Consider the following 19,844-nt stretch of genomic DNA (forward strand, 5'->3'; position numbering starts at 1 on the left):
TACACCCATGAACACAAGAAATGAGATGCACCCCCAAGCACCCACTTCAGATTTAACTTGTCCAGAAGTAGCAAGAAGAAATCTGAAGAATGACACCTCTAGCAAGTTTCACTAGGAACATTTTGAAAAATCATTCCCTAAAAGCAAACCATGCTGACCAGAATACACACGCTACATTTGTAGGCAGTTTGGAAGTGCTGTCTGCCCTAACCCCCACCCACCCCCAAATGCACAGGATAAAAACCTTAAAAGGTATTTTAAACACTACTGTAAATCTCTCTCTGGCAAAGAGGCTACAACTGTAACAGGGACCTGATCTGGTGGATGCTTTTGTAAGATTCTCAAGATTGCCTTCTATGTATTTGTTTAGGATTTGTTTATCAAAGGATTTTTACCACACTTTGCCACTAAAATAAACTAGCAGTGGTGTACAAATCCAGTAAGAACAATGGACTGGATCCATTTGCATGTTCCAGGGTGAGATCAGATGCTATAAAAATACCCAAGTTGGATCCAGCTTGGGTCAAGCCCCAATTCAATTGCTTCAACTCCCTGTTCCAACAGAAGCACACCCTCCAAGCTGCTACAAGGGAGGGGTGCATTTTATTTTTATTTTAACAGCTCCCCACACCAAGATCTGCTACACCCACCCTTCCGCAGGGAGATGGTGCCCCATCTGCAAACACTTCCTCAAATGGCCCCTTTGCACATATCCAGCAAACAATAAAGGCTCAGGAAGAAGGGATGTGCAGCCCAAAATGAGACCCATCAGGAGAAGGAGAAGAAGCAACATAGGAAGACAGCCAGGGTTGCCCACCCACCCCCCAAACATTCTTCAAACAACTGTGCACTTTTATCTCACCCTTCCCACCCTAGGGAAGGGATGTTGTGAGAACAGGCTGCAGCACGAGGGAGTGGGGAGGGGAGGAGAGTTCTTAATGTACCAGCTGGAAGAGGTACAGAAGCTTTACAATGGATGAAAACTTGTAACCATGGTACCTGTGGCCTCTTCTGTGCCCCCCTCCCTCTGTCGCAGCCAGACTATGGAGATTGGACAGCACATAATAAACGGACGCCCTATTGCAGCCCCCGGATTTTCCCTTGTGATCTTGCAAGTCAGAGCCACAGAGAACCAGTGTGAGTCAGAACTGCCAAGAACCATCACAGACCTCCACACAAATACTCCTCCTGCACACACATCCACATAGCAGCACCCTGACCCGACCTAAACATCACTAGAAAGCAAATCTAGAAAGCCCAGCAGTATGCCCTCCTGGGGTGGCCACGGTGCCCAGAAACTTATCCTACTAGTTTCCCCTCTTGGTGACCCTGGCGTGAACAGAGAACTAAACAACCTGGATTCAAAACTTACTACTGCCACAAAATCTCTGAGTGGCTCCTGAAGCCACTGTCTCCTCAGACCTCTCAACTCCAGAATGTGGGGATACTGCAAAATTACATGACACAGATTGCCAAGATTATGTATGTCAAAGAACTCTGAATATTCACAAGTTGGTATAAAGAAGATAAATGTTATCTCTCCTGCCCCTTCCTTTCCGATGCCACAGCAGTAAAAAGTTCATGTAGCTACTCCATATTAGTTAAACTGAAGTAATCACAGCTATGTTTCCATTCTTGCAATCCTCGATTCATACTAGATCATCAGTTTCATCCATGGGGACCAAAGAAAGGCAGTGTAGCTTTACTACACTTTAAAACCTCTGTAAACATGATACACATGGTGGTCCAAGGGTGCTAAAGAGACAATAAAAACTACATAATGGGGATCTGGGAATGTGTCCCAGACCCTTGCCACAATTTAGGCGCAGCTCTCAGTGACGTAATGTCACTAATCCAAAGACACTTAATGAGGATTAGTAACTCTTTAAAAAAATAGACAGCCGTGCTAAAAAACCAAACGTAAGGATGGCGAGAGGGCAAATCTACCCCTCAGTGCTTCATGGAGAACAGAATTAGGCATAATCATTTTTCCAGATTAAATTTGCAAAGCAGCCCTACTCAGCCTTTAGCAACTCAATGGCTTCCACTGGGATTTAGGATATTCGCAGACTTGCAACCCCTTCCAGCACTGCCCTTTTCAAAGAGCATGAGGCATACCTTGCATGCCCTTTGGAGGGTCCCATCCTCTGATTAATAAGTGCTGTCAAGTCGCAACTAACTCATGGCGACCCCTCCTAGGGTTTTCAAGGCAAGAGATGAGCCAAGGTGGCTTGCCTTTGCCTTTCTAGTCTTCCTTGGTGGTCTCCTATCCAAGTACTAACCACAGCTGACCTGGCTTAGCTTCTGAGGTCTAATGAGATCCAACTAGTCTGGGCTACACAGGCTGTTTCTGTCCTCTAGGGTGCACAAAACAATACAGCGAGACCCTTATCAGCTAAGCTTTCAAAACAAATTTCAACAAAGTGTCTGTTTTCTCAGCACATGGCCTATAAGGTCAGGTCTTGAAAGATAAATGATTCTATTGAGCCACAACTCAAAAGGCCCTTACTGAACTTGTAATCAATCTCACTCCTGGATTGGTAGGAACTTTCTGCTGGAAACAGCAAGAAACTTTCTTTACTGGTTAATAACTTCTAACAGAGGGTAGCTGAACGGGGTGGGAAGGGGGATGGAAAAACATTGAGAGATGCTCACAGCATCACATAATACCTGTATTTAGCTGAAAACTACCATCAGTTATTATTGTCTACGGACACAGAGTGGCATCTCACTGTCTCTACACGGATAGCCTTTGCATTGAAAAGTAGAACCAAACTCAGGTCAATTTTATACCAGAAATAATGATAACAACTGCATGAGGGCTGTACCTCCTTGGTACCACTCAATCAAACAGAATTCTTAGGGCTGAGTTATTGGTAACCAATCAGCACATTCAAAGGCTAGTGTCCCAAGGGTGATCTGAGAGGTGGCCGGTGGGGTGGCTGTAGGAGCTCCTGTCCCTCCTAAGTGGGAACTTTATCCTGCTGCCTTCTCTTGAGGCCCCATTGCTAGAAAAATGAGGGGGTTCTGTTTGAACATTCGCCAGATGACTGTGAGAAGGACTCGCCCTTCTGCCCTTACAGAAGATTTCTGGACCTGCCATGAGTACCCATGTGGATCCCTGTTTGAGAAACACAAGCAGTGTGTTGGACTAGAATTGAGAAGATCCAGATTCAAATCCTTATTAGTGTGTAATCTTGGGCTAGCCATCTCTCAGGCAATCTTAAGTCATGGATTTGCTATGAGGATAAAGTGGAGGCAAGGGAGAAACTTGGAAGAAGAGCAGGATATAAATGTATAATCGAGACAGGGTATAGATGGAGGTGAGATCTGGGGTTATGTGCAGGCCGACCCAAGACGGAAAATCAAAACAGCAACTTATTTCCCCCCATATTAGCATGAGGCACCCAATCCACCAAGAGGGCCTATTGCTCAAGCCTCACTGAAATGGGTGCACTGCTGTGCTCTTGCTACATCTTCTGTTCGTTTCATTCAAGAACTTCCCATAGGATTGCTTCCCACAGATCAAGCCTTTCCCTGCCCTGCAGCATTACCGTCGCTGAGTACATGGAATATATCAATAGGCCTTCTCTGGATTTACTATCTCTTTGTGCCTCTTCCTGTTAAAACGGACTCCATTCCTCGCACAATGGAGGGCAGCCAGAAGCCCCATCCCTTTCTCTGCAAGCTGCGGCAGGAACCAGCTGCTCCCATTTTATGAATGGGGCCAGCAAAGCAGGTTAACACACTCCTCTCCTCTTTCTCTGTCCCGTTCATCTCCCCCAGGAGCAGCGATTAGCGGCCCCTGCTGGCCCATCTCCCATTATTTATTCATTCTTGCACATCATTACCCAAGATGGGAAGCACTTAGTGGGCTCATTAAAGGCCAGGGATGATCTCAGCCCCGTTAATTCCCAGCTCTGGTCACTCCCCTCCTACTGCACCATCTGTCCAGCCCATTCCGTTGCCTCCCAGCACGGCGCCGATCCGTCCCTTTCCTCTCTTTGACCCTTGAGTCCAGGCACCTCTTTCTACCCTGCACTATCCTCTCGAAAGCACAGGCCAGCTACAACTGCTATATTCTTAACGAGGCTTGCCCTCTTGACATCTTTGCGACATCTCTTGCCAGGATTCCCTCCAGCAATGCTTGAGGAAATGTCTGAGGCCAAGAAGCAACAATCTTCAACCCACACAGGACCATCCCGGGCATTGTCAATATTATATACCTGAAGGGCGGTATATAAATTGAATGTTGTTGTTGTTGGAAATGAGCTCTTGCATCAAAAGCTTAGAACCACGATGGACTGAAAGGTAAGGGTGAACGGGTGTGCTTCCAATCTGCAGAGCCACCACTGTAATCAGCTGAGCAAAGAAAAGCCCAGATCCACTAAGGCCATTTGGAGGAGCAGATTCCCCCAGCCAAGTAGAGACAAAGGCAACTCTTTCCCAATCTGGACAGGAAGCAATTTGCGCAAAGGGACTGTTTGGTATGCTTTGGGACACTCAATCTGCACTGAGGAGGGATCACACTCCAGGCTGTTTGGATCTCCGTTACCATGACCAGAACTAGCACCATGGGAATTTCATCGTTCACTGCAGTATGTTTGGTTTTTTGCAACATTTTGGGATGGTGTTATTTATCTCCTGTGCAATTGCTTCCTTGGGGAACCCTAAAACAGGCCCCAAGTCCTTCTCCCTTTACTTTCCCATGACTTTCCTGGCCTGAGCCACAGTTTAGCCTGCTCTGCTGACTTCTCTTGGCTTTCCTCATAGATTGTGTTTGCTTCTTACTCCTACACAGCACAAGGGGTTACGAGCTGGTTTGTACTTCTGAAACAGCCTGGGACGGTGGAAAGAGTGGCTGACACACTCCCAGAAGTCCTGCTCACCCTAGAACAATCCCCACAGCCAGCTGCTTTGCCTGCCATGACTTATATTAGGTGCGCACTTGATCAGATGTTTTTAAAAAGGTCCCCCACCATGCGCCACATGTATACACCCCTCTAAAATGCAAAGAACTGCCCAATAATGATGAGGAAAGGAATGTGATTTTACTTCATTTATACTCTCCTTTTCTCCCCAATGGGGACTCTGGCTTTTATCATTCTCCATTTTATCCTCACAACAACCCTCTGAGGTAGGTTAGGATGAGAGTGTGTGACTGGCCCAAGGTCACTCAGCAAGCTTTGATGGCAGAGCAGGGATTCGAACTTGGGTTTCCCAGATCCTAATCCAACACTCGAACTACTACACCAAGCTGGTTCTCGTCAACCAGGGAAAACGCTTGCAAGAGGAGATACGGTGTGGAATCCTCTGGGTCCCATGAAGGTGCAATATTGTGGCAGCTCCCCAAAAGAAGTATTGAAGTGGCCCTTAGAAACCCATTGACTCCAAAGTCTTCATCACTGACTTCAAGGAAGCTTAGGGGTACATGCCTTCTTTTGTTCATAAGCAGCCTTTGCCACTCCCCTCAATTTTAGCCCCCCTACTGGTCCTTGTAAGCCACACCCCCAATTCCATTCCTACAGGCTTCTATACAAAATTATCGAACAAAGAGTACGTTACTTTGTGGAACAGCTGTAAAGAGTCATGCATGGCCTTACTTTTGGCAATGGCATTCAGAACAAGCAGACACACCGCTAGTACTTTTTAGAAGCTGTCTTAGAAGACAATAAATTCTTCTTGAATTTCTCCCCCCCCCCTTCCTCGCAAACACATCTCTTTCTACAAACAAAAGATGCAAATACATATGGAAGCAGTGGTAGAAAAGCAGTCGAAAGACTGGGATCATTGTAAGCCAGGTTTATGAGGACATTTGCACAACAATCAGGAAAGTGCTTGGGAACCTAATGCCCTCTTCAGCTCAGACTACTCTATCCCCCTAGACCAACAACCTCCTTTTCCTTGTTTACAACTGCAGTGAAATGAGAGAACAAATTCAAGCAGTCTCATCAGCATTATTTAAGGGTTCTTCTTATACCCCCCCCCAAACCCCAGGCCTGCAGCAATAACTCTTGCCCCTCACTCTCACTATATTTGTGAAGTGTTCGGTCCAAAAGGGGAAATACATCCCCATATTCCGGTATTTCTCCCATCAAGGGTTATCCACTGAAGGGGATGGCAGTGATGTACAGTAGGCAATTCCTTTCATTAACCAAACTCCTCTTAGCCAGTGAAATTTTATCTCCACACTGTGACCAATCACAGGGGCCTCTTTTTGTTCTGGGCTGGAACCTATCCACCTGCCACCCCGTTAAGGCTGGAAGGGAATCTGCAGGCATTTGTTTCTTGCTTTCCATTCCCTATTCTGGAGCTTCACAAAGCAGAGACCAGCAGGGCCTCGGCATTTCTTTTGTGTCACAAGGTCCGCCTCTTCCCCAGCAGGGCTTCCAGCCCATATAGAAAGGACCCAACCCTCTGCTGTGTAACTCCTCATGGCCATATGAGCTGGACATCCCCTTTGCTGGAGCTGAAGGGTGTGCACAGCTCCCTTTGGGCCTGGCTAGGGTTCTTTTGGATCCTGACACTGATTTAAGCTTTTAAGCAGTTAATAAGGCATTTTTCAATTGGTTAGAAAATTCCCTCAACCAGAATATGCAGTATATTGGGAGCCAGCTAGGATACTTGGGATGCAGCAACGATGGACAGCAAGTTGTATCTGGTCAAACTAAGTGAGCGGGAGGAGAGTGGCAAGCAGGCAGCAGGCTAAAGAGAGAGCCCACCCGGGGCTATAGCATGGACAGACCAAGGAAGAGTCAAAAAAGCAATGCAGAGCTGGAGACGAGACTGCCCTCTTCAACCAGGCACACAGCCACAGAAAGATCCATGAAAGAGAGTCACAATGGGCCCTTGAATTAGGGTTCCAACCTCTAGGCAGGGCCTGGAGATCTTCTGGAATTACAACTCATCTCTAGACTACAGAGATCAGATCCCCTGGAGAAAATAGCTGCTTTGGCAAATGGACTCTATGGCTTTATACCCTGTCCTCCCCAGACACCACCCTCAAATCTCCAGGAATTTCACAGCCTGTTGGCAACCCTACCTTGAATATGGTGGGAGGGATCATATTGCCCTAGGGCATAATAGCTAAGTGGCCCCATTGCAACAGGCAGGGGCCAGGCACCACCTTGACACTTCTGTAATTTGAACACTAGTTCAGAATGGAAATTGGATGAAGCTGTGTTCGGAGAGCCAATGAGACTGCTTGCTCAGAGCCCCCCACCCCAGAGCAGGCCCGTAATGGAATGGGGTATGCCACACTGGCCTTTCTGACTAGCAGGCAGTATGATTCCTCTGGATAGGCTTTTTATTCTTTTCTAGTCAACAGAGCAGCATCTTCTGCTTGCAACACTTCACTTAATGTCCTGCTTTTCCACCCATAGGCCTAGATTCATGAATTCTGGTCCAGTCTCTGCACTTCTGCTTCTCCTTGTTCTCCCAACCACCAAAGTTTCGTTTGTAAGCTCCTCTGGGCAGGGATCATATGGTAAACCACAATACACATCGAGGGCAATGTACTGTTGATTTTAATTTGTTCATCACGGTCAGCAAATCTGCTTCACTGTTGTGAACATAAGCTTCACAAAAGCAACAGTTATGCTAGAACACCCTACAATAGAGGTGCATGTGCGAGTGTGTATGTGAACGCCATCAAGTCGCAACTCGCAACCCATTTATGGCTACCTCAGCAAGGGGCTTTCAAGGCAAGTAAGGAGCAGAGGTGGTTTGCCATTGCCTTCCTCTGCAGAGCAACCTCAATCTTCTTTGGTGGTCTCCCATCTAAGTACTAAACCTGCTTCCAAGATCTGATGAGATCAGGCTATACCATACTGTTCCACCACCCACAGAGGTAAACAGAAGTCCAGAATCTAAAATCATAAATCCAACCCAAGAATTCACAGATGCTATCCAAATTTGTGCCTGTGATAATGTGATGCTAATAACGCTATGATCCTCTACTTACCCCTTCCGTCATCTCTTAGTATGGGATCCTCCCATCAGAATTTGAATATATGAACCTATTGTGAACTAAGTCAGACCACTGTTCTATCTAACAGAGTACTGTCTACTCTGACAGAAGCTCTCCATATTCTCAGGTGGTGGTGGAGAGTGCCCTCAAGTAATGGCTGGCTTATGGAGACCTCTGGCGGTGTTTTCATGGCAAGGGACTAACAGAGGTGGTTTGCCATTGCCTGACTCTGCAACTCCGATCTTCGTTGGAGGTCTCCCATCTAATTACTAACCAAGGCAGCCCCTGCTTAGCTTCTGAAATCTGACAAGGTCAGGCTCACCTGGGCTATCTAGGTCAGGTAGAGAAAGTCTATTTCAGTTTTGCAACCTGTGATCCAGGGATAGAACATGAAGCCTTCCACATATAAAGCATGTGCTCTGCCACTGAGTCCCTTCCTCAAATGTCCCACCCTAATTTCCCCATCTTGTTACCTGGGTACTGGAGGGGGATGTCAATCTTGGGCCCAATGACGTAGTGTCCCTCCTCCAAGCTGTGGGCTGTCACTGTGGTCCACTGGCGGCAGGAATGAACAAAGAGCACATCCTGGTCATTCACTCCCTCCATGTACTCTCCTGCAAGGGGGAAGTAGTGAAGGGCATGAGAGTTCAGCAAAGCATTCGGGTGGCCTCCCCTCCCCATTTCCTTGGCATCTTACCCCTCAGAGAGACCAAGCCTCCCTTGCCTCCCACCATGCACGCACAGGCTTAGCAACACCCTCCGTCTGTGGTCCCCTCCCCACTGAAAAACTTTATCATGCAATGTCAGTCTGCACACATCCAGAAATCTGCAGGTGACTCCACAACGATCAACACACACCTGATTCCACTAAGGTTTACAAGTCTGTCTCCTAATCATTAATGACAGCTTACAGATGTGCCTAGAGGCATAACTCTGTAGTAGCACTGATATTGGCCTGCCACTTTCACCAATGGTACTAAGCCAATGGGATAGAGGCGGCACCAAAAAGCTACTTTCACATCAAATGTACATTCTCATGATCATTTGTTCCACTGATGGGCATGGGAAAGGGTAACATTTTAGCATTGCACAGAAAAGACCCTGAAAGTACACATGAGGCTCACAGGCAGTTGGAGCTGGTGTAGGATTCACTCTCACCTCCCCCTGCCAGCCCAGAGATCCCTTGAGATGGCTCTTTAAACAGGGTAACATCCTCCATTCTCCTCCCTGAGCAACACAAGATCAGCAGGTCTTTGCTGCCAAGAGTGACAGGTTGCCCTGGAAACAACTCTTTGTTCTTGCTAAATGGCCAGAGCTGTAGGCCCAAATGCTCATCTGGAGCAAGCTCTTCTATTGACACTGAATCTGGCCTGTGGGGGGTTCGAGCCAGGCCCTGCTCTGGGCAAGCAGAGTGGACAAACACCCCGGGTGGGCCTAGCCTGAGGGTCTCCTTAGAAAGGGCAACAGCTGAGCAAACCCAGACATCTCCCCCTGGAGCCAGTCTGGGGCAAACAGGGCATAGTCCTCTCTGGGAACTCCAAATCCTGTCCCCTGGTACAGATGTGAGGGGAAAAGTTGGTTCTGACCCTTAAAAAGGCAAATGTTGATTCGTACAAATGTTCACAATGCCATGCCCGGGGGAATACAGGCAATACCAACAAATGTGAGCCAATGCTTACCCGGAGTCCAGGTTTCTATGAGCCCTGCCCACTAGGCCTTATCTCTGGAGTCTTGGTTTATGTGAGTTTTGCCCACTAGGCTTAATAGCTGGAATTCTGGGGTTTGTGAGCCCTTTCCATTAGGCCTCATCTCTGCCAGACTCCAAAAACAGCCCTTCAGTTCCCTGAGCCTGCTCTTTATCCTTGCTCATTATTATTGCTTAAGAATGAAGGCTTTCTTTCAGTTTGTTTGGTTACACCACTCACATGAGCCTCTCTGTTGTCAATATTTCCCCCTTATCAGCAGCTAACTGATGGCTGAAGAAAGAGGGAGTTCTACATACGCACACACGCACGCGCGCACACGCACACACACACACACACACACATAGAAATTGCACAGCAAACGAATTTGTGTGTGAAAAAGCTCCCACTTTTGCACACCTATCCGCACCTCCCTCCTTTCAAGTCCCTTCTTCCCACAGGAGAAGCTGGTGTCGAAAGGAACAAGGAAACTGCTTTGCCTTCCTTTCACTGTAGTTGGTGGTTTGTTGATCTGGCCTGCAGAGTAGAGCAAGCCAATTCAGGGCCTCTTCCCACTGAAGTAAGACTCATTTGAGACAAACCTCGTTTTGCAATCTGACAGGAATTCTGCAGGAAGCCTGAACGCTCCTCAACAATGAACACTGGATAAAGTTACTGTTTCTTTTTACCTGCCTTGCTCCTGTGCCTTGAGAAACAGCCTGACATGCACAAATAAAATCACTAAAGTTCTTCCCTGCCAATTCTCTCAAGGTCAGGAAATACTTAATTTGCTTCATTTATGAGTCTCAGGCTGGGGCTAAAATACTCAGGAGCAGACCAATTAGCAGCCATCCACCGCCCCCCCCCCCAAGATACTGATATGTCTCTGAATATATGATATCTTCCTCTGCCTGAAAAGGATTTCTGTGATTAATAAAGCACTTTTCCGCCACAGCTGGACATCATCTTTGAAAGGCACACTATAGGGCAGGGGTGGCCAAACCTGCTTAATGTAAGAGCCACATAGAATAAACATCAGATGTTTGAAAGCCGCAAGACATGATGCATTGAAGTGACTTCAGACGAAGAAGTGGGTTTGGGGGCGGGTCCTGCAAGTGACATCACAGGAAGGGGTGGAATTTTGGTGCAGTATGCTGGAAGTAACATAGTATAGGACATCCTATCACTACTAACTTTTATTTGCTTTGCTTCTGCTGCTGTTTTTTTTAAATTGCACATTTGACATGATAAATTTCAATTAGCTTTGTTGTCCAGCTATTTAGAAATAACAGGGATTGCCTAACTGGACATTGTGCATAAGACTGTAAGATGCAAGACTTCTATGGAGAAAGCTGTCCGGCAACAGATCTGAGGCATCATTCAGGGTGGTAGGCAGGAAGCCATTATTTCTTGGTCCAGAAGGCACAACCCATGAGGGTTACCAATTCTGCCTTGAGCAATTTTTGGAGACTTGAAAGTGGTGCTGGGTAGGTTGGGGTTTGGGGGCAGGGAGGGAGCTCAGTGAGGAAGTGAGGCCGCAGAGTCCAGCCTCTGAAGCTACCATTTTCTCCAGGGGACTTGATCTCTGTAGTCTGGAGATCAATTGTAATTCCAGAGCCCCAGGCCCCGCCTTGAGGTTGACAACCTCACAACCCATCAGGATGTTCTTTGGCACAAGCCTCACTGAAATGAACAGGAGTTACCCAAAAGTACAGTAGCTTGGGTGGAGGAATTTCACAGTGGATTGTGCTTTGTATCAATTAACAGGAAAGAGACCGTTTATATTTCCCATGTTAGATACCTACATGTTTTGGTCCAGCCCCAAGGACTGTAGGCAGAATCAGAACCTAAAGAAATTTATCAGGATTCTTTCTATGGCTTTTGGCAATAGAAGACATTTATTATGCAGAACAACATGACTTAGCATGGAATATTTAAATAATAACCCTTAGCATTTGTAGCATGCTTTGGAATACTCAAAGCAGTTCATATGGATTGTCTGTAATCCACACAACAGGCTTACAACATATGTCAACATTATTATCTGCACACCGTAGGTATCTTTTCATGTCTATTATCTGAAAAAATAGAGGTTTGCCTAAGGCTACCTATTCAACGCATGAAGATGCCTTTTCCTGAGCCATACCATTGGTCTCCCTAGCTCAGTGCTGTCTACTCTGACTGGCAGCAGTTCTCCAGGGTCTCAGGTACAAGTCATTTAACATCACCTGCTACCTAATCCTATAACTGGAAGAACTGGATCTGGGACCGCCTGCATGCAAAGCAGATGTTCTACCGCTGAGCCAGGGTCACTCCTGAAAACATTATCCTGAGACAGACTACTGGTCTATCTAGGTCAGTACCGTCTATTTTGGCTGGCAACAGCTCTTTGAGGTCTCCGGCAATGACCATTTACACCACTTCCTATATGATCCTTTGATCGAGAAATGCTGGGGGTTGAACCTGGGATCTTCCGGATGCCAAGCCGATGTTCCGCCTCTGCTTCCCCAAATGTTCACTGCAGAGATAAGATTTCAACCAGGGACTTTCACATACCACAGGAAGATCAACCTAGGGAGGGCGCAGCCCCAAGCCTCTGCTCTTTGTACTGCATGTCTCCAATAGGGCATGAGCCAACGGGTATCAGGAGGCAAACCACGGGTGCTCCACTTTCCTAGTCAGCCTGCCACAAATGCCAGGAATGGTTACTAGGGTAATCTGCTACGTTCCAAGGACTTTGCAGCCAAAAATAAGCCTACTTGGCAGCAAGCAGCAAGAGGATCCTTTTGTATCACTGCAGGAGGACAGAAAGGCAAGGGGGGAAGACACACCTAATTTTTTAAAAAAGTTTATAACTCGATTTGTCCCACGGAGAAAGCAGCTAATGATCGCAGTGTAATGCCAAAATCCCTCATAAGTGTGGCCACGTTCCCTCACCGTGAACATCACCATGCTAAGATTCTAACAGCACTTCCCTGGCCCTACAGGAAAGGGACTGAGGAGAAGCAAAGAGAACGAACGGCGCATGCACTTCACAGTGCCTTCTTTCTGGTTCAGACATGCCGAGGCCACATCACACACTCTTTCAATGACCCAACGGATTGCCTGCATGTGTTCAAAGGGCCGTATGGGCCAGGATTGCCCTGGGGACCTTGCAGTGGAAGTTATCCCCCAAAGGGATGCATGTTTTTGTAAGAGAAGTTCTGCTTTGCCACATGTCTGCTAGCAAGACAATAGCCACTAGCTTTGTATGCAGCACCCTTTCTCTCTGCCTTGTTGCCAGCAAGGTCCATTGTGTTTGCATGAAATGCCAGCAGCCCCTTTGAAACCATTGCTTTCCCTCACAGGACCCTTGAAGACATTGAATTCCCTGCCGTGCCAAATTAGCTGTCCATTCATCCTTGAAGCACCTTGAACTACCAGCTTTTTGAGACTCAGCTTCTCTCAGACAACCTTCTACTTGGAGGAAGCCCCTTCAACTGACTTAACTGTAAGTAAGGCTCCTATTAGCTGTAAGTTATCTGGGAGGTGAGGGCATCTCCTCTCAACCGTCTGATCCATTCCACCCTATAAAGGAAGGCCTGCCCTAGAATTGCTTTAGGGGATTCTCCCACTGGACTCAATGCCATGAGGACAAGGCCTGCTTTACTTGGCCAGGGGAAGCCAGCGCTCTGTCTCTGTAGCCTAATCTTGTCAGATCTCAGAAGCTAAGCAGGGTCAGCTTCAGTTAGTAATTGGGCAGGAGACTTCCAAAGAAGACCAGGATCACTATGCAGAAGTAGGCAATGGCAAATCAACTCTTGTTAGTCTCTTGCCTTGAAAACTCCAGCAGGGTTAACCATATGCGACTACGACTTGACGGCACTTCCCACCACCAACATATCTGAGCCTTCCTAGGATATCATCTTGGAATTAATCAATTGTTGTTGTTCTATCCTTCCATCAAATGAGAACAAAGCTACTCAGAGATGTTTGCTACAAGGACATTTCCAGTCTCTGGCACCAGCCATTTCTCAGAAGTAGTGATCGGGGAATACGGACCCCCTCTCACCCCAAATGGCTATGGTTTCTGCAACAGCAATTTACAGTGCAGTCCTAGGAAGAGTTACACCCTTCTAAGTCCACTGAAGTCCAAGGATGCAACTCTGCTTAAGATTGCACTGTTAGATTTCCAAAGTGTTTCCTCATCTTCAAAAAAAACCTCTCCTTTCCCATGAACCCCTTAGCCTTACCCACCAGCAATGAACTCTAAGCTCGTGGAAATTTATTTCCTCCCCGTTGAACCCAGGTTCAAATCCCCATTCTGCCATGGAAACTTGTTGGATGCCATTGGGACAGTCACACATTCACACTCTAACCTACCACAGAGGGTTGTTGTTTTAAGGCTAAAATGGAGAATGATATAAGCCACCTTCGGTCTCCACTGGGGAGAAAGGCAGGGTATAAACGAAGTAAATGAACAAGTCCTTCCTCCCTTGCTCCTCTTGCCCTTCCTTTCCCACCCACCCGTTGCTCCCTTGTCAATGCCCCAGCCATTGACAGCCGTTTATAAAGAGTAACAATTATTTTGACTGGGTTTGCCAACCCTTCCTTGAGCCAGACTGCTGCTGCCATTCTGCTTGTGCTGGGGAGGTGGGTAAGGCAAGGCTCAAGGGCAGCAACTTGCCAAAGCAACCAAGAGCCATTTCCTATATGGTGTCTTCCATCTGGCCAGCTGTGTAAGTCTTAAAAGGCTCTTTGTAGACAGGTTAACCGGTTCCATGGGATCAACTTTCATGGACTGCATCCCAAACTGTATTCCTTGGCACGATCCCCAACATGCACACATGTCAAAACACACAATTGCTACACTGCATTTTGGGGATATCTTTAAAACATTGTACATGAAATGGCACAATACCTCCACAACCAAAGTGGAATTTGAACCTAGGGCTTCCCAGAAAACACTACCAAGGTGGACACAGTAGCTGTGTTCACACTTGCAAACCGATGATAAATATTCCACAGGAATCAGGGATGGGAGCTCCCAAGTAAATCCATTAACACGGCATGGGAAACTATTTTTCTGTGCACCAGAAGCCCTGGGAATTAATCCTCATTTGTGTCTGTTCCGTCTCTTTGCTCTGCAGCTTCTCCAAACTGATCTGTACTAATGCTTTCTTTGCATTCAGAGAGCAGCGTATCAGGGCCAACAGCAAGCCAGGAAGGGGGTGGAGGTGGAGAGAAAGGGGTGGCAAAGCTTGCAGACAAAAGGCACCAAAGCTGTTATCTTGACAAAGCTGGTCACAAGAAAACCAAAAACTGGCATCCGGATACATTCTTCAGGGAGAGAGCTAGAAATAAAGGTTTTTCCCTTCATGAGTTGGGAATTCTTAATAAAAACCAGCAGAAAGGACAGCTGGGAGTTAGACCCGCTCCTTCCCAATACAAATTCCCAACTCTCCTTCCTGATGTTCTTTATTAAGAATTTGCAGATAATTTTGTAGAGAAAAGCATTAAGTGATCTCTCTGCCAGAGTTCTTCCTGCAGGGCACATTCTACCTTAAAGCATCCAGTCCTGAAAGCGTCCAGCATAGCCTCATTGCCTATCACAGAGTGATCTGGCCAACTCACGCAGCTCCAGCAGGCAATCTCTGCCGAAAGCAGCTTTATTGGGAGGAGGGGGAGCCACCTGTCCACACTCACCTCCATAAGACATTCCCTCCCGTGTTTATCCCTTAATGTATTCAGCATGGTTGAAAAATCAGACACTCAACAGTGCATCGCACAGCAAAGAAAAGTATCATCATCTCCACCTCCACACGACACATTATCTGAGCCCTTCGGCCTCAGGGACCAATAGTGGACCCCAGTTGCAGGGTTTCTCCAGTCTAACCTAGGTTGATCCCTGATCTGGATAACCCAGGCTAGCATGATCTCATCGGAACTAGGAAGCTAAACAGGGTCAGCTCTAGTTAGTAGTTGGATAGGAAGCCACCAAGGAAGTCTGAATGGCTCTTGCCTTAAAAACCCTACGAGTTGATTGAAAACAAAAAAGCTGGGGTGAAACAGATAACAGATTGGGACAGCATAGTGGTAATAAAGTGGCCAGCACAGTATCTTCTACCTTCTGCTTCATGCACCACCAAGAGAGAGAGTACCAGGAAAAAATATAAGTTACTTTCAATCCTGAGCTTAGTCTGGGGTAACTCTGCAACCGGAGTAACTCTGCCTAGGATTATACTGCAAGTTTCCCTGCATTAACCCAACAAAATGTTGTTCAAGCAAGCAAGCATCTGATCGGAATAGATTTCACTGCGATTTTGCCGAGATGATGATGATGATCTTTTTTGTGGAATCGTTTTAATCAGGGTTAGAAGACACTCATTTTTTAAAAACGCAGGACATAAATCTCTGCTTGAAAGAAGAGTTGCTTTTGAAGACCTCATATGTAGCTATGCCTTATACTTTCGGAATGTTAGTTCATCTAACCTAGGCTGTCTACGATGGGCAATGACTCTCCGGTCAGCTAGAGATGCCAAGGATTGAACTTGGTGCCTTCAAGTGCTCTGCCACTAAACTGTGGCTCCTCCACATTTCCAGGCAACGTATTCTAACATTTCTGTCCTCTCCTACCCCAACTCCTAAGGTTCCTAGAGTGCTTCCTAGAGCCCAGCCATTTTATAGTGAAATACACTAGCTCATACTGCAACTGAACAGAACTATATACCCTCCTTTCTCCTTCAGGCAGCCCAACCTGAGGATGATTCACCTCTCATCAGCCTCCTCTCTTCCTACTCCGAGCAGACCCCAGACCCCAAACCCCTTCCATCTTGCCTTATCTGTCAAATTTTCCAGCGCATTGCACACATTGCAAACAGAACAGAAGCTACGCCGACAGGTGGATCGGTGCCTGAATGATGGCATGAAGGAGCCAGGAAGCCATACCTTGACCCAAAGAAAGGTTCCCACACAATGACCCTGCAGCAGATTAACCTACATAATTCACACCACCACGCACCAACTGTGCTATTCAGTGGGGCTGATTTCTCCTCTGTGTATTCTACCAAGAACAACTGGAGCAGCCCAGGATGACCTCATTTACCAGAGAGGGGGAACACCATCCTATGATGCTACTGGAATAGAACAAATTACTCAAGTCCTGGAGAGGGGTCACGGTTCAGTGACAGAGTATCTGTTTTTCAAGCAGAAGGTCCCAGGTTTAATCTCCAGCATCTCCAGTTAAGAGGCTCCGATAATGCGTAATGTGAAAGAATTCTACCTGAGATTCTGGAGAGCTGCCACCAGTCAGTGCAGACAAAATTGATCTTGACAGACCATGGTCTGATGTCCTGTGTTCATATATGGACTCTCGATTCTGCAAAGAGCAGGTGTGAATTCCTCTGCTCTGCCAAGATCACATCACAGAATGCAGGTTCCTTTCTTTACCCTGCAGGCAATTCTTGCACAGAACTTTTGGCCATCCAACTGCACGTGGCATTCCTCAAAGTTCAGTCACAAATGGTGCTGCTAATAATTTTCATTTTCATTTTCATCCAGGTGGGGGGATCACTTACCAGGTTATTAAGGTGGGCACAACAGGAGAAAATCAGCCATCACAAAATCCAGATCTACACCCCAATCCCTTGTAACATTTTTCAAAAAAATTTTTTTTAAACCTTTCAAATTTGAATTTATTTTCTAATCCGTTACACACACACACACAAGCCGACACACTTTTTTGAAGACCAGCTGATTTGTGGAGTGATCTGCCAGTGCAATGGCAAACATTCAGCAATAATGTTCAAATCCAAGTCCACTAGCATCTTAAAAGACCAACAAATTTTTTCCAAGGTATACGTCTTCATGAGTCAATGCTCACTTTGGCAGATGATATCTAACGAAGTGAGCTTTGACTCACAAAAGCAGCTTATACCTGGACAGTCTTATTGGTCTTTAAGATGCTAGTGGACTCCAATTTTGTTCTACTACTACAGACAAACAACTACCCACCTGAAACAATGCTGAGATTGTGGCCATCCCACCTGTCATCCACCTCTCCTGAGGCCACTTTGTTTCAAAAGACCCAATTACAAATTCAAAAAAATAGCTTCTGTATACCTGCTGGTTGCAGTGGCTGCCAGGATCCCACTCCCTGCACCATGTGCAGTAAGGAAAACACAGCTGCAAGGACCAGGATGCTGGCAGCTGCCACAACTGGCATCACAAGCTCTGCAACACAGAGAGGGCAGCCTCCAAGGGCCCAATGTGGCCCACAGGCTGCCAGTGAAGAATCAACGCATCGTCACCCAGCACAGGAGTCTCCTGGGTTTCTTTCCAGACTCTCCAATTCTATGAATTAGACAAACTCAGCAGGCAGTAGAGAGAAACCATGATGCCAGTCTAGCGGAAAAAAAGCATCTCAGAGTTTACGCTTTTTGCAAGATAACAACATACGTTAACCCAGCTGGTGCATGCCTGCATGCACGTAGGGGGTGGACAAGGCACGATGGCCGAAGCAACTCTCCCTCCCGTTTTGCTGAAATGAAAAAAAAAGAGGCCAAACTGACAGCTGTCTGTTGCCTTGATGTCATTTATGCTAGCGGATGGGGGTCAGGTCCCAGTTGTCTCATTAGGCTTACCAGCAATTGAAGACTCATCCTCACCCCCCTTCCCCAAACTCATTCACAAATAAAACAGAGGAGAGACACTCTGATCTCCCCCTCCCATTAGTATTCAAGGCATCACACGTACCACGGATTGAAAAAATTCCTATTCTTCTCACGGTGTACAAAACCCAAGCTGGGCAGCCTGCCACGAAAACACCCCCCTCCCTCGCTCCCCTCTGCCAGGGGTTTGCAGGAACAGAATGAGTGCCATCTGCAACCAATCCCTCCCCAGCAATCAGAGGGACAGAAATTGGGGCGGTGGGGGAGAGAGTGGAGATGAGAGAGGTACCAGTTGCCAGGGTAGGCGATACCTCTGGTTTGAAAAGCCACCCCTCCCCCTCCAATTGTGGAACACATTTTCACATCCTAATAGAGCGCCATCAAAGCAACTACAGAGGGCTTAAACTAACCCCCTAGAAGGTTTACCCCCAACAGATTACGAAGTCCCACCAAAAGTACAGATGCCTCCCTTCTCTCCCCCACCAAACACAATCACGGCACAAACACACAGAACTAAGTTCTTTCTCCTGCCCAGGCAATAGGACAAATGAACGGAACTCAAGAGGCTGTCTTGGGGCATTTAAAAATGAACTGCTCTGATGGAGCTTATTATTCTCGCTGCAACAGACTGAAAGGGCTTAAAAGCTGTTAAGCGACTTTTCCAAAAAAGTAATAAAGACCTGATTTAATAGAGACACAGGGACTCATCGGAGGAAGGCAGCCTTACCTCGAGGCAAGGTGAAGCGTCAGGTGAGAGAGTAGAAAAAGAGATGCGGCCCAGAGGGTGCAGCCCACCTGCGCGAGCCCCACTGAAAAGGGTGCCGCTCCAGTTCATTTCAATGGGACTTTTGCAAGGTGACCCTTTCCAGGCGGATCGTGCCCCCTGCCGATGAGCGGGAAGGAGGGCGCCAGAGGGATCTTCCACCTGAGACCCCAAAATACACCCGTCGGAAGGATTTCACCGCCCCAAACATGCGAGGCCAGAGGGGCGGAGGCCTTCGCGAGCCCCTTAAAACGGACCTCTCCCTCCACCCGCCTCCGCGGCCCCCAAAGTAAACTCCCGCGACTTGCTTGGGCGGCTCCTCTCTGGCGACCCTGCTCAGCGCAATTCCCCGGGAGCCCACAGCAAACCCCAGAAGGCGCCTGGCCCGCGACTGTTGACCCACCGGGCCCGGGGCGCACGAGGGCGGGCAGGCGGCACTTGGCCACGATGAGGTCGAGCGGCAGCGCCGGCCCCGGGCTCCACGCGACGCGCCCCAGCGCCGCCGCCAGTCTCTCCATGCTGGCCGTCCGTCCCGTCGCCGCGGCATCGCCCTCAGCCTCGCCCGCTCCCTCCAGGCACACGCTCGGCAGCCCAGCCGGCCCCGCTCCTCCGCCGCCCGCCGGGCCGCCCCAGGCAAGAAGCGCGGCGGCGGCGTCCGCGTCCGCCCCGTCCGGCGGCAGGGCCCGCTCGCGGGCAAGGCGCCCCGGCGCGCAAGCTGCAGGCTGCTCTCTCTCCGGCCGGCACCATCCCCGCCTCCGTCGCTCGCCTGCCTTTGCCGGCCC

The 19,844-nt window shown here is 47.8% G+C and overlaps 1 protein-coding gene across 1 annotated transcript in view; it reads right to left on the reverse strand.

Moving 5' to 3' along the window:
- Nucleotides 1-19,580, reverse strand: part of GAREM2 (GRB2 associated regulator of MAPK1 subtype 2) — a 41,448-nt gene extending 21,868 nt beyond the window's left edge. Inside the window, exons 1-2 of the mRNA XM_054993442.1 lie at nt 19,466-19,580; nt 8,443-8,583 (exon numbers count right to left, since the gene is read on the reverse strand). Coding sequence (XP_054849417.1) covers nt 8,443-8,583; nt 19,466-19,580 — 256 coding nt within the window. The remainder of the gene's footprint in view (nt 1-8,442; nt 8,584-19,465) is intronic.
- Nucleotides 19,581-19,844: the final 264 nt, after the last annotated feature.

The sequence above is a fragment of the Eublepharis macularius genome, chromosome 1, assembly GCF_028583425.1.
Source record: "Eublepharis macularius isolate TG4126 chromosome 1, MPM_Emac_v1.0, whole genome shotgun sequence".
Taxonomy (NCBI): domain Eukaryota; kingdom Metazoa; phylum Chordata; class Lepidosauria; order Squamata; family Eublepharidae; genus Eublepharis; species Eublepharis macularius.